We start from the raw sequence: 26,845 nt of genomic DNA on the forward strand, positions 1-26,845 counted from the left end.
GGGTGTGTGCTCACAGTGTGTGTGTGTGTTCACTGCTCTGTGTGTGTGAATTTCGGATGGGTTAAATGCAGAGCACAAATTCTGAGTATGGGTCACCATACTTGGCTGAATGTCACTTCACTTCACTTCACTTCAAAAAGTTAATTTATAAATGTTATTTTTAATGTTTAATGTTAACTTATTTCTACTCAGTTTTATTTATTAATGTACAGATGCAGTTACTCAGATTTACTAAATTTTTTAGAGTGTAGCCTATCCTCCATCTGTTTGCATCTGTAGATTTCTTCTAGATTCACCAATTTAGATTTCTAAATTTCAGGGGGAAAGACTCTTTATGTAAGTCATTAACTAACTGGGGACGTTCTTATTTTCTTAACTTATTTTATTACATGGTTTGGTTGATCTCCAGTGTAGAATATGGTCTGTTATTTCTTGATAACAGACCGCTGTGTGGAGTATAACAGACCGTTGCCATGAAAAACAGAGCGTTGCTATGGACTCACAGGATTCTAACCGTAGAGACGGAGCGTACTATTTTCTTTAGCGGAAGCAATACAATCGGGTTAAATCAATAAACCCCCTTTTAATATTTTGTGTCAAATTATTTATTTATTTGGTAGGTAGCCATGTAATAAGCAGGAGGATAATGTATAGCGATTATCCCTTACACAGCTCTAGGCTAGTAGCTCATGAGGCATGCATGCTAGCAAAACACAGGTCAACTAAGTTATATTCAGAGGTGGGTAGTGTTGTTTGATCGGAGCAGCACCACCCATGTCAATATCATGCTCTAACACTGTAGTACGAGAAGGTACATCGTTAAACAAAGTAGGAAAATCATTAACCAATTGCATAATATCACATCCTTGTTGTTCAGTTAAATGAGACACTCGAAATGCAAAATTAGTTAATACCTCAGAATTCGTAAGTCGAGCACATTGCTGGTAAGTGTGACGTAAGATTACTCCATCGTCCTCAGGATCAGTGATTTCTACAGCTGCGCAAGCTACTAAAACAGGAGATGACACAGGGACAGTAATTTCATCTGCAAGTAACACATTCTGGACAGCTTCTCTGCTGTGAAAAGTCTTTAACACATTCACATGACACACACGAGTCTTCCTCTTCCTATCAGGAGTTCCGATAACATAATCTGTATTACTGATTTTTCTCACCACCTCATACGGTCCAGAAAATCGTGCGGATAAAGCAGACCCTACCATAGGCAGCAACACCTGATCGCCCTTGTTAAAGGTACGCTGTACAGATTTACGATCGTAGCGACACTTCATTTTTTTCTGAGCAACTTCAAGTGACTCCCTTGCCACTGAACAAGCTTTGTGCAAGCGTTCACGGAACTTGATCACATAATCTATCACATTCACTTTAGGATTAGACTCTAAAGACAAAAGATTCTCCTTGAGCATTTTCAAGGGTCCTCTGACAGTGTGTCCGAATACTAATTCAGCAGGACTGAATCCAAGGCTTTCCTGAACTGCTTCTCTGATCGCAAACAAAAGTAATGGTACACCCTCATCCCATTCCTTACCCGTATCCATGCAGTACTTTCTGAGCATTGCCTTCAGCGTTTGGTGGAAACGCTCAAGCGCCCCCTGGCTTTCAGCATGATAGGCACTTGCAACCCTGTGGGAAATATTTAAACTGGACAACACTTGAGAAAAGATCTTCGAAAGAAAATTAGTGCCTTGATCTGTCTGCACAATTTTCGGTAAACCAAACGTAGAAAAAAACTTCACCAGTGCTCTAGGTACAACAGGTGCTTTAATCTTCCTCAATGGAATTGCCTCCGGGAATCTAGTCGCAGTACACATTACAGTTAATAAAAACTGGTTACCGGTCTTAGACTTAGGCAAAGGGCCGACACAATCGACAATAACATGCTCAAATGGTTCCCCCATCACTGGAATAGGAACAAGTGGAGCACACGGAATGACTTGATTCGGTTTGCCGGTGATCTGACAGGTGCGACAAAATTGTGTGACATCAGTTTTTAATCTAGGCCAAAAGAAATGTCTCAAAATTCTGTGATAAGTTTTCTTAATTCCTAGATGTCCCGCCAAATCGTGATCATGAGCTAAAGATCGAACTTGCTGTCAGTAACAGGAAGGAATCACAATCTAATACACATTACCCCATTCAGAATCATCTGCAATATCAGGGCGCCACTTAAGCATCAATAAGTCTTTCTCTACATAATATGTAACTTTCCTCTCTTGAGCTGTCTTTGAAGAAACAGCAGCAACAAAACACTTCTGAAGGCTTTTATCCTCCTTTTGGGCAGAAATAAGTCTCTTGCGTGTCACAGACAGATTTATACTCAAGGAACTCGGAACAAGGGATTTCTCTACAGCTTTACTCTCATCAGCTAAAACGTCACTGATAAAAACAGGTGCCATAAAAGATGTACCCAAATCATCCACTGCATTTATCTTACAAGCCTGAGCTCGCGTCACCACACAAACTGGAAAAGTGTCAGGATAAGAACTCAAAAGTTCATCAGGCTGATCTGATGCAACTGGATTATCAAAAACTTCCAACAAAGGCATGATTTTCCCACCGGCTAAATCATTGCCAAGGATAAATTCTACCCCATTCACAGGCAATCGTTCACGAACGGCTACTTTCACAAAACCTGTACACAGTTCTGATTCTAGGTGAATCTGATGCAATGGAACTTTAATGAGACCCATCTCTATGCCCTGTACTAGTACATTACTGCCACAGAAAGTATGTTCAGAAAACGGCAGTACTTCTGCACTAATAAAAGACTGCATTGCCCCAGTATCACGCAGCATTTTAACTCTTATCTGTTCCGCAGAATTCCCAGTAATGGAAATTAACCCTTCCATCAGAAAAGGTGCATAGCTAGAATCAGGCTTATCACTATGTTCGACTTTAACAGAATCCACCAGTTTCACAAATCCAGCACTCGACTGTTTTCGTTTTAACACAAAACAATCAGCAATTAAATGCCCTGTCAAATAAAATGCCTTTCTCCCGCGCAAATTCAACATATGTCTGATTGGAACTTTTCTTATGGCTTCTAAACCGTTGCCTATAGGCTTCTGGCACCAACTCATATGTACGCAAAATTGCAGCTTTCACTACCTCATAATTCACGCTATCCTCTATGGACAACGTAGCGCAAACATCTTGAGCCTTACCAGTTAACTTGCACTGTAACAGCAAGGGCCAAACCTCTTTAGGCCAGTGAAGAGTTGATGCAATCCGCTCAAACACGCTAAAATAGGAGTCAACTTCTGTTTCATGAAACTGCGGCACAAGAGAAATATGTCTGCTGACCTCAAAGTCGGTCCCCACCGAGCCAGCCCCCGAAGCATCAGAAGGCTGTAAGGGTTGCACAACTGGAACAGGTGTCACTTTAGCTGCACTCAATTCAAGTTCACGCAGCTTAACCTGCGTCTCCGCCTCAATTTCGAGTCGGCGGACTTCAAGTCGAAACTCCATATCAGCCCGACGATCTTCTGCCCGTTCGCGCGCCTCCATTTGGACTCGCGCTAAGCAGACTTTAAGCCTCACATCACCTCCTCCAGACTCAGCCGAGCCCGGAGAAAAAGGCTCAAAGGGCGGCAGAGCGGCCTTGGCCCCAGAATCCTCTACCTCAGCCATTCCACCTCGCTCCTCTTCGCCAGGGCGACCACCAACACCTTCAACTACTGCAGGCAACACTAAAACACCTAGCTCCACCAACTTTTGAGAGACCGTATACTTAATCTCTCTTTTTAGCCGCTGCCTCAAAACAGCAATCTGATAATGAGCAGCAATACGCAACAAGTAATCTTTTCTACATTTATTTAACTGCTCAACCGTAGGTGCATTGACAAAAGTGTCTCAATCAAAATCAGCCATACTTACTCCTGAAGCTAATGTTTTAGACCCCACACACTAGTTACTACCTCGCACAACACTAACTCTTCAAAAAAAAACTGAACATGGACATTCCACCATCCACACCAGCAGTAATTAATATCTCGGGAAAAATACATATAGAATTTAAAGATCCCGGATGAGCCCCCATTTAATGTTACGTACTTGAAAGTGTCTAGGGCATGTACCGCAACATTTATATATTAACATACTGCTGAAGGTGGGGGTATGGTGGAAGAACACATGACAGACTCTTTTTAAAGGGAAAAATAAACTGGGCTTTATTCACAACCAGCCAAAAGGCCACTGGACCCAGTCAAAACAACAATAATGTGCGCTTTGTACAATGTGATATAAACAAAGACAAACAAACAATAAATGGGAAAAGAACAAAAAGTGGCGCCAAAGTAAAGAACAAAATATAACAAAACAATCCTTAATCTAAACCTAATCTAACCAAAACAAAAATGTAGAACACAAACCGAAATCTTCAGTGCATCCGGCACCCTAACTAAATTACCTATAAAACGAAAATACAAAGGATGGCGCTCACTTCTTACCTAGTGTGTCTAACCAATCATCGGCTACGGGTGCAGTGTATATCGCGATATACTAACCTGCGTTCTCTTCCCAGAATGTCAGTTTTTTAACAGATATCTCCGAGCGAGTGAAAAGGTAGACACAAACTAATCTCGCCCATGTTAAGGCGTAACAAATACTTAGAAATACAAAGCACATAGCACACAACTTAATTCGCGGGCAGAAACAGTCAAAACCTCAGTTTACAGCAGATAAACTCATTCCGCTGCAAAGTGCTCGATTTACTACAGAGGAGTTCTCAATGTGCTCCGGAGAGAAAGCATGAATGAACACGTAACCCCTTTTAACCAGCTGGGCAGCCTCCGATTGGCTCTGAAGCGGCGCCTTGATGATGACTGACGTCCAACTCGGCCAATCACAGCAACCTGTGAGCAGAGAGAGTAAACTAGAGACAAAGAAAAGATAATGAGCACAACAACCGACATGTGCTCAATACACCGGCGTGCACAGATCAATGAAAACAGAATACGCGTGGAGCGTAACAGTAGAGTACCCAAAAACTTTACTCAAGTAAAAGTAAAAGTAATTCTAGAAATATTTACTCAAGTAAAAGTAAAAGTACTAGTCTTGAATAGTTACTTGAGTAAGAGTAAAAGAGAATCGGATAAAAAATCTACTCAAGTACTTAGTTACTAGTTACTTTGGGTCATATATACAGAGCCTATTTTTATTTGGCTATATAGATAAAATGTATGTAATGTATGTGTGTGTGTGTGTGCGTGTGTGTGTGTGTAAAAATGTATATATTTCATCAGCAATTTATTATAAAACCCTGTCTGTTTACTTAAGTAACAGATATTGGTGTCATGCATATTTTTAATTCGACTGACTTTATATTAAATGTGAATTTAACATTGAAAGTTAATGTGATATAAATATTGCTAATAATCTTTCATTGTTCAGAAAGAGAGCAAATAACATTTACATTATTAAAGATCATTTTCACTGACAGTCTAGATTTCAATCACTCTCAGAAACTGCCTTTAAAATCACTGAAACTGTTAACACTGTGAAATCAATATCTTAATCATAGATTCATACACACATCTGCACTTTGTTGTTTCTGACGAGAGAATTCGCCAGAAAGAGGTATCCAGTCAGTGAGCGAGTGAAGGAAGCACCGGCATTTCAGCGATGACTCATCGGAACACCTCTGATTGGCCATTCAAAAGCTCAACAGAACCGTTTGTGATTGGTTATAATGCGCAGCACTGTAAAAACGAATCTATCTCTGGCTCAGCGCCAGCAAGTGACTGATCACAGATCTGAATTTAGCAGCTGATGATATGACTCACTGAACGTATTTGCACCGGTGTGATTGTATTAAAATTAATAAAATCTTAATCGGCTATTTTTTGTCTTTTGAAAGCTGCATTCAGTTTGACTCCCTTCTGTTATAAGCCACACACGTACAACAACAAACTAATGTCACAGTGGTATCTTGTACTGTAATCGAATGTAGCCCAAAATATTACCTGTTAAACGGTAGACAGCACACGCGGTGTTCATCTAATAAGGATCTCCATCGCAAGCAAATAATAGCCTTTGCAGATCTTGGGTGGTCAGTGAGCGCTTCAGAACTCCTGACCTGGTATTTAGATATACTATTCCTCAATAAATATATTTGTTTGACAGGGAAGCTGTGCCCAAACAGGAATATATATTATTTTTTCAAAAAAAAAAAAGAAAAAAAAAGCACCCCAGAAAAAAGGGCACTTTCTCTCCAGGAATAAAAAGGGCAGGTGCTCAAGCCCCCTTTGATGTCTATGTGTGCACGTGCCTGATCAAGATCATTTTGCATATCTTGTGGTTTATACTCTGTATAATCAAATGTTTTAAATTGCAGATTTTCATAATCAGAGTAACCATAATCTGTTCTTACAGTGTTTATAGTTGAGGTAGGTCCATCTGGTTGTGTCATATATCCAATTTGTTTTTGGGTGATCCATGGCAATATTCAGTCCTTTATATTGGTCCAACTCTGTTATATCCTTAACAGTGATCACTTTAGCTTCATCTGGATGTCCGTTAAGCTTGATCAGAACTCTGCAGTTTCTTGTCTAAGTGTCTTGAATCTTCTTTTCTTTCCTCAAATTCCTTGCTTCTCTTGCTATTGTAGCATTTCTCTTAGTTAGGTGCTCATTCACATAAACACTTGTACCCTTTAATTTTCTGCCATTCCTAAGCACCTCCATTTTGTGCTTTCTATTAGCAAAGCGAATCAGAATATTTGACTTATTGCGGTCACTCTGGGGCAAAGTATGACAAGCAACAATGTTCTCACTATTTATTGTAATGCCATTACTGTTCAAGCGTTGGTAATTAAGGACTTAGAGCAGGATTTAACAGATTTTTCTCTCCCCCACCACGGGCTGCTGCCTGTGCATAAGAGTGTTTTATTTCAAGCCCTGATATCAACAGGTCATCCTTCCTTGAATACTGCTCCAAATTCTAAATTCTTCTTTCCAGTTGTTCAATTTTCTTGTCCTTTTCTTGTGCCTCTTTTTTCAGTTGTTTAATTTCCTCCAGAAATTCCTTTAGGCCTCTTTGTTCGGTTGCCACTTGAGTTATTTCCGGTGACATGAAGCCCAGAGCCCTCTTAATTTAATCAATGTCTTCAGCCAGTTTCTTATTAGCCATTGCATCAATGAAGATATTACAGGTAGTTATGCTAGCGGGGTTGGGATTTCTTCAGTGTCTGCTGTTGAGCAGTTTAGGCCTTGTTTAGGCCTTGTATCCACAATGTCCAAGATATGCCTTCAAGACTCAAAATGCTAACACATCCAAAATCCTTATATGTTCAGTTCATAAAACATTTAAATGAGGTAGATGGTCTTATTTCCTTGATATAGTTAAGATTGTGGAGTGACACCACCACATCAGCACGGCAGCCATCTTGCCATCTGAACCATCTGAACTTTGATCGAGAATATCTCTTTGGATTTGAGACTTTAGTCCTTGCAACTTTACAGATCTTTTTCATGCACCAAGAGGTTGTTACACTCCAAAGAGAAAGGAAAATTTGAAATTGCATCATATGACCACTTTAATGAAATGGAAAATATCTATAATTCATAAAGAATGAGTAGAAGATACAGGCAATACAGGCAAGTTTAGTCAAATTAAACAGCTTGCTAAAAGTGTGACAAAGGCTACAAAAATCACTTATATTGGGAAATATCAAGAAATAGGGAAAGGCCACAGAATAAAGCTGTGAAAGCCAGAGGTTCAGTATGATTTTTAAGAACTTCAGAAAACTCTTTTTTTAAAGATCTGGGACCAAAATATCTGTAGAGACAGACAGGACAAAACGTGTGCAGTAGTTGCATGGGTCTGATGACAATGGTCACATGTAGGATCCACTTTGGGGTATATTTTTGAAAGTCTAACTTTGGTGAAGTGCATGCGGTGAAAAATATTTCTCTGAATCAGACCATGTCTAGCACAAAAGGATGAAGAGAGCACATAGTGTAGAATCTCTTACTACTGTTCATCTGAAATATTTTCTTCCATGTTCTCCTCCAGTTGAGATTTAATAGATATAAGTGGGTATTCATGCTAAGTGCAAATTGTAACATAAAGATAAGAAATCATATATCTGTTTGCATTTTAATGCATTAAATTTTCAGGGCTTGCATTTTTGGGGTCTGAAATTCAATATAGAAAATCACAGACCTTTGGGGTAAATGCAGCTTTTTTTGTCTTTATCAGCTTTGCCACATAAATACTGGCCATGATGAGCATACCATATACTTACCGCATGTTCCATTTCAGCAAACCAGTTTTGTTGACTTTCATGAGTCTATCACTGACTAACAAGAGCTCATATTTTTCCACTGGGTATTTGTTTTACTGTTTATTTTAATTGGTTTGTGTAACACTTTACTGCTCTGTTTAAATGTATTACATTATGCAAATGGGCATAGGAATGAACAACATTCATAAGGTAAATGCTGTATTTAGTACAAACTCTTAAACTGTGGTCAAACACTGCAGGGAATATTTTGATTTATTGTTAAGTAAAAAAAAAAGTTATATAAAAAGTATACAATATTATTCAATTTTTATTTTGTAACAAAAGCATTCCAGTCCATTATTTTGAATAATAAAGTGATAAAGTTGTGAAAGTGTAAGTGTTTCATGGCTGCCGAACATTACCAATCTTATTTGTTTGTTTTATAGTGACATATTGATGTTTTCGGGTCAACATAATCAAGGGCTGCAATTATACATTTGGCTACCACCCCCCCAAAAATTAATATCACATCAAAGGGAGACATTTTCTTAAAATAATCAAGAACCATCCTTATGAACTGTGAGACAACAAGTCTTCACAGGCCCTCTGTCAGTCAAAACTGGGTTTGCCAAAAATAAATAAATAATAATAATCCAAAAAAAATATGGCAATACTCGCAGAGATGTAAGGTGTAAAGTGATGTTTATTTACAGTGCTCGAGAGGTGAAACAGTCCCAGTACACAAACAACCAAAAGTAACAAAGAAAACTGAAACAATAAACACAATACAAAAGGAAACAGTCTGAAAAAAAAAAATAGTCCAGGCTGGACTATTGCAATGCCCTCTTGGCAGGTCTTCCAGCCAATTCTATCAAACCTTTACAATTAATTCAGAACGCGGCAGCAAGATTAATTTTTAATGAGCCAAAAAGAATACACGTCACACCTCTGTTTATCAATTTGCACTGGCTTCCAATAACTGCTCGCATAAAATTCAAGGCATTGATGTTTGCCTACAAAACTACCACTGGCTCTGCACCCATTTACATAAATTCGTTACTTCAGACTTATGTGCCCTCTAGAAGCTTGCGTTCTGCAAGTGAACGTCGCTTGATTGTTCCATCCCAAAGAAGCACAAAGTCACTTTTACGGACTTTTAAATTAAATGTTCCCTTCTGGTGGAATGAACTCCCCAACTCAAGTCCTTAGCCATCTTCAAGAATCGGCTTAAAACACATCTCTTCCATCTTTATTTGACCCTCTAACTTTAACACTCACTATTCTAATTCTATTCTTTAATAAATCTAACTATCCTTCTAATCTTTTTGTATTCTATTTTCTTTTCATTTATTATGCAATTGTATATTTATGTGTGTGTGTATGTGTAAAGACCTCTAACTAGCTTGCTCTATTCTTTTTTTTTATTTTTTTATTCTATCTGTTTTTTTTTATTTATTATATTAGTTAAAATCCCATGCTACGTGTACTGTTAACCTAACTGAGACTTGTTATAGCACTTATATATCATTGCTCTTTTTGTTGTTTTTGATTGCTTCCACTGTCTTCATCTGTAAGTCGCTTTGGATAAAAGCGTCTGCTAAATGAATAAATGTAAATGTTAATGTAAGGAAACGAAAACAAAAATATATATAAATATATCCACGCAAACTCCTCCGATGATAAGTTGCTCATGGCACCACACTTGCATGCTCGCTCGCCAGGTTAACTGACTCCCAAAAGTTCTTTGGGGATCCTCTTTATAGTCCAAGCTCCGCCCCTTTTGTTAAAACATTGCATAAATTAGTGGGTAAGTATTTCAGGTGAGTATGTACAATTTTCACAACATCACAAAAATATATACACACAAAAAATAGCCAAAATATTTACAGAAACAAACTCCAAACCAAAAATAACAAATACAAATATAGACAAATAAAAATTTGCATAATAATAATAATAACAAATTTCCAACCAAGACAATGGACGAGCCGACTTCCGGTTGCTTCGCGCCGATGCGGCCACACACAGCAGTCCTGGCACTATTTATCCAGGCCGCTGGGTGGCGCTCGGGTTCGGTCGATCGATGCTGGAGAAGCAACGCGAAAGACCGGCAACACAGACGCTGACAAACACCGAACACAGGTATGTATTAACATAACATGACAAAACATAAAACATAGAAACAGACACAAACACAACTCAGGTATGTATGCAAGTTGTTATGCGCAGCAGGGATTCTGAAGGGGATGGAAATGGAGTGGCTATGTTTGCGTGTATGATGACCAGCGTGCTAATGGCGTACGTGTGCACCCACAATGCCCCAGCAGGGAACGGTGGATGAGGTAAGAGGGTGTGTGTGTGTGTGTGTGTGTGTGTGTCTGTGTGTGCTGCGCTAACCAACAGGGACAGGTCACCCTGTCACATGAACCTATGAACCTGCACCTATATTTTGAGCATTTCCCCTGAAATAGGATATCCTCTTGCTAACTGTCTTCTGAAGCTTAGCCGGTAACCACAACACCTGCTCTTGGACAGAAGATATGTGTTTTCCTATGCAGTCTTCACATAATCTACAAAGAAAAGATCAAATATGTGGTGAATAATAGTCAGCGTTATGGCATATTTAATTTTTCACAGGAATGAAAACAAGGTGTTAAAGGATAGATAGCATGTGTTCAATAGATTGTACTATTATTAAACAATAAATAGCTATATTTGCTCAACTGATGAAAAGTCTTTCTAAAAAAAAAAACATAACTACTGTATTTCATGCAACTGTTTGTTGCAATGTGTGTATATAGGATGGCTTTTACCTTGACAGGGAGTATGGTTGAGTCTGAAATAATAGCACATCTGCACAGTGATTCTGAGAGGGAGACCTGAGAATGGCAACCTACAGGGGGAGAAACCAGACCAAGTGCATCTACTTTGACTGTGACTTTTCAAACAAGGGTTCAACCAATCCATGACCAGCAAACTAACATCTGCAGAGATCTCTGAGCTAATGTGTTACACAATTGTTGAGTTAATGCTCACAATTAAAGGAACACTCCACTTTTTTGAAAATAGGCTCATTCTCCAACTCCCCTAGAGTTAAACTGTTGAGCTTTTCACTTAGCTTAGCATTGATCATTGAATCTGATTAGACAATTAGCACCTCACTCAAAAATGACCAAAAAGTTTCTATATTTTCCTATTTAAAACTTAACTCTTCTCTACTAACATCATGTACTAAGGCAGATGTTTCAAGGCTGATGTGGCTGTATACTCTCATTCTGGCGTAATAATCAAGGAATTTTGCTACCATTCCATGGGTGCAGAAGGTCCAGTGTTATTATGAAGTGCCTAAAATTGCTGCATCAATTGTTCCTTTAAATTGTTCACATCTAATCTGCATTGTTTTCTTTTTGCAATGAACATGGAGGTATTGCACACTACTCATAGCCCAATGACTATGGTTAAATCTAACAGAGCACATATGTCTTCTAAAATAGAATTAGTCTCTGAAAATTCCAGCTATTAATATGTACATTTATTTATGAATTAGCAGTACATCACAAATACAAGCCCTTTGTTGTAGATTAAGCTGTACATACCGAATCCATTACAAAGAGGTAGGTCTGGCTTCCTCCAAATATGACTACATCACCGTCTCTCCCCTTAGCAGCAGAATGCCACAGCCTGAGAGAGGAAATAGATACAACTTACTGATTCAACCCTAATGTATATCAAAATCACCATTAAAATTATGTTTCTCCACAAATGGCTCATACAGCAATGTCACACAATACATACAGATATTGTACCTGGGCTTGTCTTTATGTGCATGGTCTATTTCTCTCCATTCTTTTGTCTTAGTGTCAAATTCCCAACCATCACCTAAGCAAAATAAATTTTAGCAAAAAATGTGGTGGTTATTTATAGACATGACTATTTCTAAAATCTTGACAAAAACTTACTGAGCACCTCCCCAGAAGTACTGAGTCCTCCAAACAGGAAGAGTGTGTCATCTGAGATGGCAGTAAGTGTGTGAAGAGTGCGGCCTCGTGGAAGAGAAGCAGTCTGATGTTCACTGGTTTTCAAAAAGAGTAACACTTACATGACTTATATCAATCATTATGTGAAACAATTTGGACTGAATGATAATTAAGCTAAACAGTCTCATTACATGATAACAGAGTCCATTTCAGATTGACTGTATAAAGTAAAATCACTAATGCTTTTTCCTCAATGTATTTAAATGTTTCACATATTCATGATTGATGGATCTAGAATGAAACAATACACTATAAAAGCACAGCAACGGAAACAATCTTCGCATTAGTGTTGTCACGAATCCTGTCCATGGACTTCCTACCGATTGCCACCAGAGATCACCCTTTTGTTACATTGATTATCAGATTTTTTTTTCCATCGATACTGAAACACGCGTGAACTACAAAGACTATTTTACCTTATGGATAATAGTTAAGCTTCAAATGGGCAACAAATACCAATATGGAAACGTTTGGATTTCAGAGTTGTCAAGTAACGAAGTACAAATACTTTGCTACCTTACTTGAGTAGAAATTTGGGGTATTTATATTTTACTTGAGTAATAATTTTTCAGCCGACTTTTTACTTCTACTTACATTTTCATGCAAGTATCTGTACTTTCTACTCCTTACATTTTTAAAATAGGTTTGTTACTGCTATTTAATTTCAGCTTGTTTTCATTTCGGCTTTTCATCATTCAAAAAAAAAAAAAAAAAAAAAACTTGTCCAGATAAATCATGCCATCCGGATGAATTGAATTGGATTGTGGTTGGATGAGAAGTATAAACATATACCATTCCAACACACTATTGGTTTGTACGCGATCCATCCCACCTGCACATGACACAAATCACATCACATCAGCAAGGACATCGCCAGTTTTGGGTTTGTTTATCAAAAAATATATTTCCTAGGGTTGGGTATGGAACCGGTATCTGAGCGCCTTAGAGTCAGTCCCCTTAAATATCATATGAAACCGGCGTCAGACCGGTCTCCTCTCTGTCTTTCAGCACGCTCTTCAATTCGCAGACCGAGCAGCGCAAGCGCACTTAAACACAAACAGAGGCAACAAAGGTGTTTATTGCTAGATTCTTAAAATATCCGTATATGTGCAGTTCTTTGTCATAAATACAGTTTACAAAAGGTCACGAGGGAGCAGTCGGTTTCTTATCTACTGTATAGTGTTCGCTGTTCACCGCTCATCACATCGCAGCTGTTTCCTCCAGTAACAATCTAGCCCTTAACACTAACATATGAACGAACACATACTTTAATTGTACTTAAATTGTAAACTAAATATACTTAATTTAATCATACATAATTTATACATACACTACTGTGCAAAAGTCTTAGGCACGTTAGTATTTTCACTTAAAAGAATGATGTTCGGCCAGTTATTTATATATTTTGCTGTAGTGTGTCAGTATAAAATATCAGTTTACATTTCCATACATTCATTTTGCCGTTGTCAGACTGCTTGTGCATTCAAAATCGCACTAGATTATTATTCTGTTTAGATAAAATAACTGACTATGTTACGTTGAAATGTTATGTTATTTATATCACAAACAAAATTTGCACAGCAGAAAGCAGCAATTATTGTTATTAGTTTGGCATGTGGTAGGGAATTTTTTTTACACACAATAGCCTAAGCCACTTTGAAACTCTCCTGTTATTTTATTTATTTATTTTTATAGGCTACGTTATGAACATAACATTTCAAACATACTGAAGTACTTTAGTCACGGAGTGAAGGTGGAGCGGTGTTTCTGGTATGCGGATCGGAGTGATTATGCTCTGAGCACGGATGGGAAGTTGTTGCCGCTACGCTCCACTCACATATAATCTGCTGCTCTGTGAGAGAGATGTTTCACCCTACGAAATGAAGAAGACCGCGGCAGCACAAAGCACAGCATATCTGCCAAAAAACAACCTGCAGCAATGCTCGTTGCTCAGCTTGCCAAGCTTTACTGTTGTGGCTCGCATGGCAGTAAATAATACGATGATATGACCTAAGGGCTGTATACCCCATAAAAAAAATGGACACGAGTGGCGCGATCCAACAAAAGACAACAGAACCCAGTGATGTTGTCTACACTGGACACAATCCCCATCAGTGAACTGATGCCTCGTTCTATTTATGAAGAAATGTACTGACACTATGTTCAGATGATTGGACACTGTAGTGTGATGTCATCAAGTTTAGACAGACTTTTAGCACAGCAGGGCACGCACGACAACTTTCACGTCCTATGTAGAAACTTAGTGTTTGCTTTATTTACAAATAATTTATATAAGAAAATAAATAAATAACCTAAACCAGTGGCATAACGAGATGGAAATATAGACTAGAAAATATATTTACACTTGCTCTGACCTACGTCCATGACACTGACTCACTGCGGAGTTGCCAGTTTTAATATGAACAGCTCTTGAGGCTGAGTGGATGGTTAGATGTATGATGGGCTAGTATTTAAAAAAAAAATAATAATGATCAAAGGTCTTTCCAGCATTAAGGTAACAATGTAACTGTTTATTTTTTTTTTATCATCTTGTCTCAGTTATATATTTCACCAGGGCTGGACTGGGACAAAAAAAGGGCTCTGCCATTTTTGCTCAGACCGGCCCACCACAATCGGTCCGACATAACCAACCAGTACACCATCCTTGTGGTTCCTGTATATATTCATATCTACCGTTCCATTCCCAAAAACCCCATACAAAGCTGAGAACTAAGTGCCATGGACCAGTGTACTCATTCTCTCTTGACTGACTCTCTGGTGATCAAAGGTGCCCTTCTCCACTGCTAACTCAACCTGGCTTGACTATACATAAGGACAAAGAGAGAGATGATTACAATTATTTGGAAGAGTTATTAAAAGTACACTTAGTAAGGATCCATTTTGGTTATATAGTCATGTATTCTTGAAGAGCAGGATTTCTAGATGGACAATGTGCTCCATGTTATAAAAGCTAGTTAATCCTTTAGAACACAATAAAATGTGGATGTAGAATACTGCCAATTCTAAAAAGTTTTTTTTCAATGAACCAGACAGCAGAAAAACTAGTTTACAATTGCAAGTATAGGCTACTTTGTTTTAAAGAGCACAAACCCCTCTTTAATATGACACCAAACAACATTTAGCTCTCATTGTTGAGATACTTCACATAGAAAAAGAAAAACAAACTGTACTACCAAATTACTCACACAAAACGTCCTTATAATATATATGATATTCAAATTAGCTACTCACTCACCATTAATATTGCATATTAATGATATTGGAAATTCATTAGAAACATGAGAAAATATCTACTTTGTTGAATATACAGCTTTCAAAATGCAAGGCGGGTTTTAATCCCCAAATATCATGCGTTAGCTACTTCTCTCCCGACGTGTAACTCGTCGTGGGCGCTTCGACGCAGCCATTTTGAGTAATAATTAAAAATAATCAAATGGCATCATTTAAGTTTTCTAGAGAAGGGCCGTATGTCCATTATGGGTTTTAAAGGGTTAACATTAAAATAGTCAGTCGAAGTTGCAATTGAATAAGTTAACTCTGCTAACCTATAGCTACAAAAACAATGCAAAATAGCTTATGCTGTGTTATTTGACTTTAGCTGACTGAGTAGCTAGTGTAGTAGGTAAAAATCTGACAGACTTTATAATAGCGACAACGATTATGTTATTATAATATTCATTAATTTATGTAACGTTAAATCATCACACTATACTCCTGCACCCGCCCTGATTAACACTCCCTTCCTGTTAATCATGTAACTACAGTACCATGCTTACCATTTCTATTACACTCTCCTGCTCAGTCTGTCCCTCCTTGACATCACTATCAGACACCTGCACCTCTGTATGGGTGCCGCCGGCACCGCCGGTGTAGCAGTCGATTCGGTTCCCCTCGGAATGTCTGTTTCCCCTCGGGTTGCCAGGTCCATGTAATAAACCCAACCAAATAGTTAATCAAACATTTTACCAAAGTAGCCAAAATTCTGCGGATTTGGCAACATTCCCGCATGCAAATACACCAAACACACCTGGATGGAAAGGAAAGCAAAAAGGGACAAATTTCTTGCTACACTGCAGCATAGTAAATTGATTCTCACACTCCCGTTTATGTTCCTTATTTATTATTATTCATCTTGCAGTTGTTCCGTTATTTTTGTCTTATGTTTTTACATTTCAAGTTGAAAAACCTGTCGTCTTAAAACTTAAACTTAAGATTTAGGATGGTATTTTGTACTATTTGACTTGCCGTACATCCAGTCACGCTTCTTGCGCACGCTAGTTCTGATCGTACGTATAGTAAGCATAGACAGTAAAAGAAATGGACACAGCGACCCCATTGGAACTCAATTGAGACAATTGAAGCCCATTTTTAGCATTTTTTAGCACTTCCGTTTCTGACGCGCAGACTCAAACGAAGCTTGACGACGTCAGCAACCTGTCTGACAGATGTAAATCTTCTAAGTGGAAGCGCGTCCAAACTGCCATCGTTAATCTTGCAGAGACGGCGAGCTTGAGCGGGGAGTTCTTTGTCGTGAGTGAGCAGGACTAAGTATTCTGATTAATTATTTTGTATAGTATTTTAAAATGTAACGCCAGTACGCCATATTAAGTTAATTGCCTGCGAGCTTCTCCTCCTGTCTGTACGGTAATGCGACAGAGAGACGAGTGGTTATGACGCAATCGTTAGCCTATTTTTTACAAAAACTGTTTATACGGGGCCATAATGTAACATAGAAGGTAATGGAGCCCTTTATACATTGTTGTGTATCTTTAAAAATAAATAATGGACAAACGGAGTCTTTAAACACCTCAGATGTAAAGTTATTCGCTGTCAAAGTGACGCCAAAATGAATGGGAGTCAATGGGAATGCTAACGCAAGTGAAGTTCTGCTAAAAGATGGCAGCCCCCACCCGACTTCAACTTCCGGTCGAGTTCCTTGCCCCCTGATAGTAAGTCGGCAACTACGCTAGAATTGTAGTATGTTAGCGTAAAGGGGAACAGACATTCCGAGGGGAACAGAATCGACTGCTACACCAGCACCGCCGTGGCTAGTCACCTCCATGTGCTATGTTCATCTGTTCTTGCAAAATGTCGTCAGGTACTGTAGGCTTGGAAACTGAAGATACAGCACTAAACATGTCGGTTATTTTTGCACATGTTGAGGCATCAACCTCTAGAATTTTTATTCTTTTGGCCCGCAACTTCTCCGCAACCCCCATTGCGCTTTCCTTTCTGCACTGAGCCACTGACTGCATCTGACACAAGAAATGGAGGGGGAGGGGTGGAGCCTGTTAAGAGATGATTGGGCCAGTCCAGTGTCAGTATGGAAAATTAACCAATGGGCCGCTGTCCCTGCTTTATGGGCCAGTCGTTGTCCAATAAAAAAAAAATACAAATACAAAAAAAATATATTATATCGACCGGCCCCCAAGTGTGTCGGCCCACCGGGCATTTGACCGGTATGCCAGATTACCAGTCCAGCCCTGTATTTCACTGGTAAATGAATGATAAAGTACTACATTAAAACTTGTTTTGAAAAATGTCTTTGTCATTTGAATATTGAATATTGAAAGGGGGGCAAAGGGGGATTTTTTTTGTGAAAAATCTGGGATTTATTTTAGGCTATCGCCCAGCCCTAAGAGGAAGTAAAGAAGGCTCCCTTTCAAATCACTGAAGATGTCAATTAATGAATTACATTGTGTGCATTTTGTTGATTATGATGAGAGAACTTGAGTTTAATCGTGAGGACGTATATTAATCAGTCCATTCTTTAGAGTTTTAAAGATTTAGCTAAATCATGCAGGTTTAATTGATTCGTTTCTTGTTTTAGGCTAATTGGGGCTAAATAATGGTAACCAAATTATACAGTGCCTCATGTTTTACTAAAATTGAGGAAATAATAAATAAAACATGAAACAATTTCTTAATCAGTGTATTTCACAAATATATTTTCCCCAAGAAGTTATCTGTCAAAATAAAGGACAGGTAACAAATAACAAAAATGCATGTTGTTTTATTAAAGGAATTTTAAAATATAAATTAAAATACAGGCACTAAAATGGCTACCACTTTTAATGCTCCGATGCAACGTAAACCACACTTTCTTTTGAATAATATAACACATAATTCATGTAATATAAAGAATACTGCACACCTATTAAATGTGTCAGATCTAATATATGGTTTAATACCATGTAGATTAGAGAAAATATAAGCACAGGCTCAGGCACAGACTTGACATTTATCCTGCTTGATTTCGTTCTAAGACATGCACATTACTTCAAAAGTACCAAACTTTCATCTGTGAATATTAAATATTAAATATTTTAACTACAGGTTTTTCTTTCATTTTCCCTGACTGCAGTCGTCAAATGTAACACATTGGTGAGGCAAAGATGATGGCTATTTGCGATAATGTGCTTTGATGCGCTTGTTTGATAACTTGTGGTTAAAGCGCCACTCAGTGGTCAAAAGCTGCAAAGGCACTTTGCAGGCACCACGGGGGCGGAATGTGTGGCAGTAGAACCATCGTTTTGGATGGCCACCCACTGTAGTTCCCAGTTCCATTCTTAGCCTAGTCACGTTTTGCCTAGTTGCCTGTTTCCTGACCTTCTGCCTATGTTTCTTGGATTAACCCTTTGTCAGATCATTAGTGGCCGGTCTATGGTAATACAGTATATCTGGCAGGACATCCAAACACTCGCCTATCATTCAATTGATCTCAAATAGAGCATATCATATGAGAGATGGTGGACTGGCCATCTGTAGCACCGGGAGTTTTCCCAGTGGGCCGCTGCACAACACTGTCCATTGTGTAAATATATATAAAAAATGTATTGACACGCTGACAAAGACGAAAGGTGTCATTAATTTAGCATGCTCAGTGCAGTGGCCCAAAAGTGCTTGTCAATGTCAAAACGCTGTCCTCACCCGGATGGCATGAGAAATTGGCAAGTGCTGCCTGTACAAGGATGGGGCAGGTTAAAGAAGTTACTAAATAAGAAGATCCGACTGGCCACACTTAAAGTTAGTACGCTCACTGGGTGCAGCCATGAACTAGAAGACATTCTGAGGAACAGGTGAGTCGACATTGCATGTATTTAGGAAACAAAATGAAAGGCAGCCAGGGTCATTCAGCGAGGGACATAAGATCATCTACTCTCTCTCTCTTAGCTGTCCATCATGTTCGATGATGATGCTTGCTCCAGGGATGGGAGTGAGAGGCAGGGGGTGTTTTCAGCTATGTTGCCACTGGTGCCACTTCTCGTATAGAGTCGTATAGAGTCCCATCCTTGAGCCGCACACTCTTTCACAGATGGAACAAGGGAAACCAGATACTAGGGTGGTACCACCCTCTGGTGTCTCTTGATGTGTCTCTCGGATCGTTGGTCTTGGTTGGTTTGATGTTTTTGACAGACTGCAGTGGGGCAGGTGACCTGCTATGCTGACCTGTCAAGTGCCAGAGATTTGAGCTGCATGAGGGGAATGTATGCTCGCTTTAGGAGGTCCTTGGTGTAGTCACTAAATCACATCTTTTGCCCTCCAGCGAAGTGCTTTGAGCCCATTAGTTGACTGTAGAGGACTCGGCGGAACAGGCGATGTTCAGGCATGCGTATGCGTATTCAGGCAACGCAAATGTTTTTTGGCCACTGCTGCTTCCATGCAGATTGAGTCAGAGTTGCTGAAGATGACTGTGTGAGGGATTAGAGCATCCCAGGAAAAATTGAGGATCTTCTGTAGGCAGCGGATATTGAAGGCCTCTAGGTTAGTAATGTGCTGGTGGTACGGGGTCCATGACTCTGCCCCATAAAGCAGAGTCATAGACATACAACGTCGTAAATCGTGACCTTGGTACTGATCTTCAATTACAGTTTTCAAAACCCCTGCAGTGTAGGCATCCAAAAGATGATGAGGATTTATTTATTTGGGTGTATATTTTTTGTGTCAATGGAGCAGCATGATGTCAAGGTGGAGCTGAGGTAGGTAAATTGGAACACCATTTGTGTATGGGGGCAGGAATGGAGAGATAGGACATGACCTCAGTTTTTATAGTGTAAACCTGTAGGCCAAAGATTTGTACAGATCTTTTGTACAGTAGATTTGTTTTGGCCTGCATCCCATTATCCAGCTGCTGTAGAATGCTGAGAAACTAAGGGGGTACTTGGGACGTTTTTTCAGAGCAGCTCATGGTTGATGGTGTCAAAAGCTTTGCTGAGGTCGATGAACACTAAATAGAGGTCTTATTGCTGTTCTCAGCACTTCTCCAGCAGCACCCTCAAGACAAAAATCATGTCTGTCCTGGATCTGGAGTTCCAGAAACCACACTGAGTTTCCGGAAGCACAGCTTCTGAGATTTGCTCGACCAATCTGCTGAGCATGATCTTGGCCAGGATGGAAAGGAGAGATATCCTGCGCCTTTACCACAGACTGCTCTGTCTCCTTTCTGCTTATAAATGACCAGGATGTTAGCATCCTTCCAGTGCTGTGGGAGGGACCCATGTTCCCAGATGTTTTGGATCAAGAGTTGCAGATGCCTCGAGAGGATGAATCCCCTATGTTTGAAAAAATCTGCAGTGATTCTGTCGGGTCCAGCGCATTTGTTGTTCTTCAGCCATGCAATGGCTTGCTAGAGTTCAGAGTAAAGTGGTGGGGTGTCCAGGAGCATGGTTGGAGGCAGGTCTGGAAGATTATCCAGGATATGTTGGTCAGCAAGAAGGTGTGCATAGGCAGTGATTAGGGTGGGAGTGTGGGTGCGAAGACCTCACTCTCACCATCTTCACTCCTACCAGATGAATCTCCAGTGGCATGAGATAACCCATAACAACCTTCTACTGGCAGGAAGTTGCAGGGGCTGGCGGTAGTTTGGTCAGTTGGACTCTGCCTATGCCTGCCCCCAGGTGCAGGTTTGTCTTCAGGGTTTGCTCCTCTAGCCATGGCACCCTCTTGAGGTTCACCCACTTGGCTGTGGGGTTGCCTTCTTCCACCTTCCCAGCCATTATAATGGTTCACAAACCACCATCTTCCGTCTGCGCCATCGTCGGGGTCTTCACTATTTACCCATAGCTGGGGCTATTTGCACCATAGGTGGGACTGTGGTTGACGGGCATCAGGGCATTACCTCTGTTCAACCACTGTTCATATTATACCATGCTATGCCTCTCAAATTGCCAGCCCAGAGGATGTGAAGGATGAATTCTGGGAATGCCTTGATACCCAACTCAGAACATTGGGACCAGATGAGCATGTCCTGATTGACGGGGTTTTAAATGGGCATGTAGGCTCAGCAATGGATTGATACGAGCAGTACCATGGTTTTGGAACCCAAAATGATGATGGATGCCGCATCTTAGAATGTGCTGAGGTGCATGACTTTGCCATTGCAAACAAATTTTTTTAAGAAGAGACCCTCTTACCTCACAATCTATTCCAGTGGAGGGCGCTTTACACAGATCGACTATAGGATGCTATGTCGGTGAGACTTGAGGCTAGTGCTTGATATCCAAGATGATCCCCTCAGATGATATAGTTCCCCATCAGCGGCTCATCCTCAATGTCTGGTTCTGCTTGCAGCAAAACTACATTTGCAGAAGACAGAGAATGAACAAATTAGATGGTGGAAATGGTCTGAACAGAAGAATGAATTGTTAACAGGCCTCAATGCCATTAATATCAACACTAAACAACCAGTGAAGATTTTCTGGAATGTAATCACTGCCTAAATCCATAAAAGGTCCATCAATGTGCTAGAAAAGATGAGGCAGGGAAGGCGGTTTATTGACAAGGCAATTTGTTGGTGGACAGAGAAAGGCCTGGTTTCAAACACGCCTTGCCACCAATTTGCTGCAATACAAGAGTCTTAGATCAGTGGCAAAGCTGGAAGTAACAAAAGCCAAGGGCAAAACACTCCAATGACCTGTATGACAAACTGGATTTGCAGGAAGAGACGAACAAGATCTATGCCTTGCTAGCTTCTGCCAAAAGTCCTCCCAAACCATTGGCTGTGTGGTGCATGATAATGATGCAAACCGTCAGCTTCGGACATCTCCGAAGTATTGCCAGAACCACTCAAAATCAGTGCGCTTTCGTCAAGGGATGCGTAAGGAACTATGCTATCCACGCTGCCCAACTACTTGTGAAGAAATATATCCACATGGCATTCTTATACTTAGAGAAGGCATTTGATTGGGTCCCCCATGAATTGATTTGGAATGCCCTACGGTCGCATCAGATCCCTGAGGCCTTTGTCCGATGGACTGAACTCCTCTACCATGACACTGTCAGCATAATGCACTTCCCTGTGGGAATCTCGTCATTCTTCAGTGTTAGCACTGGAGTTCATCAAGGATCGTTTCCTTTCACCCTTTCTATTCACCTTATGTACGGATATGGCAATGACAGATATCCAGTCAACACATCTGTGGACACTCCTCTACACTGATGATGTTCTACTTAGACTCTCAATGACCAAGTGCAAAAGTGGAAAGATCGGCTGAATGAAAAGAGACTGCGGCTCAATCTTACAAAGACCGAATATATGGAATGTGGACTACAAACCGCAGGTAGCATTATAGTCAATGGTCAAGACCTGAAGAAAGTGACATTTTTCTAATATTTCAGCTCCACTCTCTCTCAGAAACAAATCAGTGCTGCCCCTGTGGATGGCCTAGACAGGAAGAAGTGTAAAGCGATGTGCCAAACATTGGACCCTGCACAAATGCGGAATAAATTCAAGTCAAGTCAAGTCACCTTTATTTATATAGCGCTTTAAAAAATATATAAATTGCGTCAAAGCAACTGAACAACATTCATTAGGAAAACAGTGTTTCAATAATGCAAAATGAAAGTTAAAGGCAGTTGATCATTGAATTCAGTGATGTCATCTCTGTTCAGTTTAAATAGTGTCTGTGCATTTATTTGCAATCAAGTCAATGATATCGCTGTAGATGAAGTGACCCCAACTAAGCAAGCCAGAGGCGCCAGCGGCAAGGAACCGAAACTCCGTCGGTGACCGAATGGAGAAAAAAACCTTGGGAGCAACCAGGCTCAGTTGGGGGGCCAGTTCTTCTCTGACCAGATAAAACCAGCAGTTCAATTCCAGGCTGCAACAAAGTCAGATTGTGCAGAAGAATCATCTGTTTCCTGTGGTCTTGTCCTGGTGGTCATCTGAGACAAGGTGTTTACAGGCGATCTGTATCTGGGGCTCTAGTTGTCCTGGTTTCCGCTGTCTTTCAGGGATGTAGAGGTCCTTTCTAGGTGCCAGTCCACCATCTGGTCTGGATACGTACTGGATCCGGGTGATTGCAGTGACCCTCTGATCTGAATACAGACTGGATCTGGTGGCTACGGTGACCTCGGAATAAGAGAGAAACAGACTAATATTAGCGTAAATGCCATTCTTCTAATTATGTAGCAAGTACATCGGGTGTTATGGTAAGTGTTCCCGGTTTCCGGTTTACCTAATTAATGCAGCCTTAAATTCTTTTAACGGATTTGGATATTAAAAGCATATTAACGTTATGTGTAAGCCAGTTTAAAGAGATGGGTCTTTAATCTAAACTGCAAGAGTGTGTGTGCCTCCCGAACAATGTTAGGTAGGTTATTCCAGGGTTTAGGCGCCAAATAGGAAAAGGATCTGCCACCCGCAGTTGATTTTGATATTCTAGGTATTATCAAATTGCCTGAGATTTGAGAATGTAGCGGATGTAGAGGATTATAATGTAAAATAAGCTCACTCAAATACTGAGGTGCTAAACCCTTCAGGGCTTAGTAATAGGGAATATTTTTAAATCTATACGATGTTTGAAAGGGAGCCAGTGCAGTGTTGACAGGACCGGGCTAATATGGTCATACTTCCTGGTTCTAGTAAGAACTCCTGCTGCTGCATCTTGGAGTCGCTGTAGTTTGTTTACTAAGCATGCAGAACAACCACCCAATGAAGCATTACAATAATCTAACCTTGAGGTCTTAAATGCATGGATTAACATTTCTGCATTTGACATTGAGAGCACAGGCCGTAATTTAGATATATTTTTGAGATGGAAAAATGCAGTTTTACAAATGCTAGAAACATGGCTTTCTAAGGAAAGATTGCGATCAAATAGCACACCTAGGCTCCTAACTGATGACAAAGAATTGACAGAGCAGCCATTAAGTCTTAGACAGTGTTTTAGGTTATTACATGCAGAATTATTAGGTCCTATAATTAACACCTCTGTATTTTTCTGAATTTTGCAGTAAGACATTACTCGTCATCCAGTTTTTTATATCGACTATGCATTCCATTCGTTTTACAAATTGGTGTGTTTCACTGGGCCGCGAAGGAAAATATAGAGCTGAGTATCATCAGCATAACAGTGAAGGCTAACAACATACTTCTCCCAGGGGGACATATAGAGTGTGAAAAGTAGCAGCCCTAGTACTGAGCCTTGAGGTACTCCATACTGAACTTGTGCTCAATATGATACCTCTTCATTCACTGCTACGATTGATGACGGTCATATAAGTACGATTTAAACCATGCTAATGCACGTCCATTAATGCCAACAACGTGTTCAAATCTATGCAAAAGAATGTTGTGGTCAATTGTATCAAACGCAGCATGTAGATCCAATAGAACTAATAGAGAGATACAACCACGATCAGATGATAAGAGCATTTCATTTGTAACTCTAAGGAGAGCAGTCTCAGTACTATGATACGGTCTAAATCCTGACTGGAAATCCTCACATATACCCTTTTTCTCTAAGAAGGAATATAATTGTGAGGATACCACCTTTTCTAGTATCTTGGACACAAAAGGGAGATTCGAGATTGGTCTATTATTTACTAGTTCTTTGGGGTCAAGTTGTGGTTTTTTGATGAGAGGCTTAATAACAGCCAGTTTGAAGGTTTTGGGGAAATGAGGAATTCATAATAGTCAGAAGAGGATCTATTACTTCTGAAAGCACCTATTTTAGAAGCTTAGATGGTATAGGGTCTAACATACAGGTCCTTATAAAAAAATAGCATATTTTGATAAAGTTCATTATTTTCCATAATGTGATGATAAAAATTCAACTTTCATATATTTTAGATTCATTGCACACCAACTGAAATATTTCAGGTCTTTTATTGTTTTAATACTGATGATTTTGGAATACAGCTCATGAAAACCCCAAATTCCTATCTCAAAAAATTAGCATATTTCATCCGACCAATAAAAGAAAATTGTTTATAATACAAACAAAAGTCAACCTTCAAATAATTATGTTCAGTTATGCACTCAATACTTGGTCGGGAATCCTTTTGCAGAAATGACTGCTTCAATGCGGCGTGGCATGGAGGCAATCAGCCTGTGGCACTGCTGAGGTGTTATGGAGGCCCAGGATGCTTCGACAGCGGCCTTAAGCTCATCCAGAGTGTTGGGTCTTGCGTCTCTCAACTTTCTCTTCACAATATCCCACAGATTCTCTGTGGGGTTCAGGTCAGGAGAGTTGGCAGGCCAATTGAGCATATCAATACCATGGTCAGTAAACCATTAACCAGTGGTTTTGGCACTGTGAGCATGTGCCAGGTCGTGCTGAAAAACGAAATCTTCATCTCCATAAAGCTTTTCAGCAGATGGAAGCAATAAGTGCTCCAAAATCTCCTGATAGCTAGCTGCATTGACCCTGCCCTTGATAAAACACAGTGGACCAACACCAGCAGCTGACATGGCACCCCAGACCATCACTGACTGTGGGTACTTGACACTGGACTTCAGGCATTTTGGCATTTCCTTCTCCCCAGTCTTCCTCCAGACTCTGGCACCTTGATTTCCGAAAGACATGCAAAATTTGCTTTCATCCGAAAAAAGTACTTTGGACCACTGAGCAACAGTCCAGTGCTGCTTCTCTGTAGCCCAGGTCAGGCGCTTCTGCCGCTGTTTCTGGTTCAAAAGTGGCTTGACCTGGGGAATGCGGGACCTGTAGCCCATTTCCTGCACATGCCTGTGCACGGTGCTCTGGATGTTTCTACTCCAGACTCAGTCCACAATCTTCCTCACCGTCCGGTCACCTATTCTCGTTGTGCAGCGTTTTTTGCCACACTTTTTCTTTCCCACAGACTTACCACTGAGGTGCCTTGATACAGCACTCTGGGAACAGCCTATTATTTCAGAAATTTCTTTCTGTGTCTTACCCTCTCGCTTGAGGGTATCAATGATGGCCTTCTGGACAGCAGTCAGGTCGGCAGTCTTACCCATGATTGAGGTTTTGAGTAATAAACCAGGCTGGGAGATTTAAATGCCTCAGGAATCTTTTGCAGGTGTTTAGAGTTAATTAGTTGATTCAGATGATTAGGTTAATAGCTCGTTTAGAGAACCTTTTCATGATATGCTAATTTTTGAGGTTTTCATGAGCTATATGCAAAAATCATCAGTATTAAAACAATAAAAGACATGAAATATTTCAGTTGGTGTGCAATGAATCTAAAATAAATGAAAGTTTAATTTTTATCATTACATTATGGAAAATAATGAACTTTATCACAATATGCCAATTTTTTGAGAAGGACATGTACATGT

The 26,845-nt window shown here is 40.0% G+C and overlaps 1 protein-coding gene across 1 annotated transcript in view; it reads right to left on the bottom strand.

Annotated features, from left to right (window-relative positions):
* Positions 1 to 10,383: 10,383 nt before the first annotated feature.
* The window catches only part of LOC113091957 (kelch domain-containing protein 1), a 36,112-nt gene continuing 19,650 nt past the window's right edge, over positions 10,384 to 26,845 (bottom strand). The window contains exons 9-13 of the mRNA XM_026257643.1: positions 12,205 to 12,317; positions 12,052 to 12,124; positions 11,842 to 11,926; positions 11,059 to 11,138; positions 10,384 to 10,815 (exon numbers count right to left, since the gene is read on the bottom strand). Coding sequence (XP_026113428.1) covers positions 10,674 to 10,815; positions 11,059 to 11,138; positions 11,842 to 11,926; positions 12,052 to 12,124; positions 12,205 to 12,317 — 493 coding nt within the window. The 3' untranslated portion in view covers positions 10,384 to 10,673. The remainder of the gene's footprint in view (positions 10,816 to 11,058; positions 11,139 to 11,841; positions 11,927 to 12,051; positions 12,125 to 12,204; positions 12,318 to 26,845) is intronic.

The sequence above is a fragment of the Carassius auratus genome, unplaced genomic scaffold, assembly GCF_003368295.1.
Source record: "Carassius auratus strain Wakin unplaced genomic scaffold, ASM336829v1 scaf_tig00214405, whole genome shotgun sequence".
Lineage (NCBI taxonomy): Eukaryota > Metazoa > Chordata > Actinopteri > Cypriniformes > Cyprinidae > Carassius > Carassius auratus.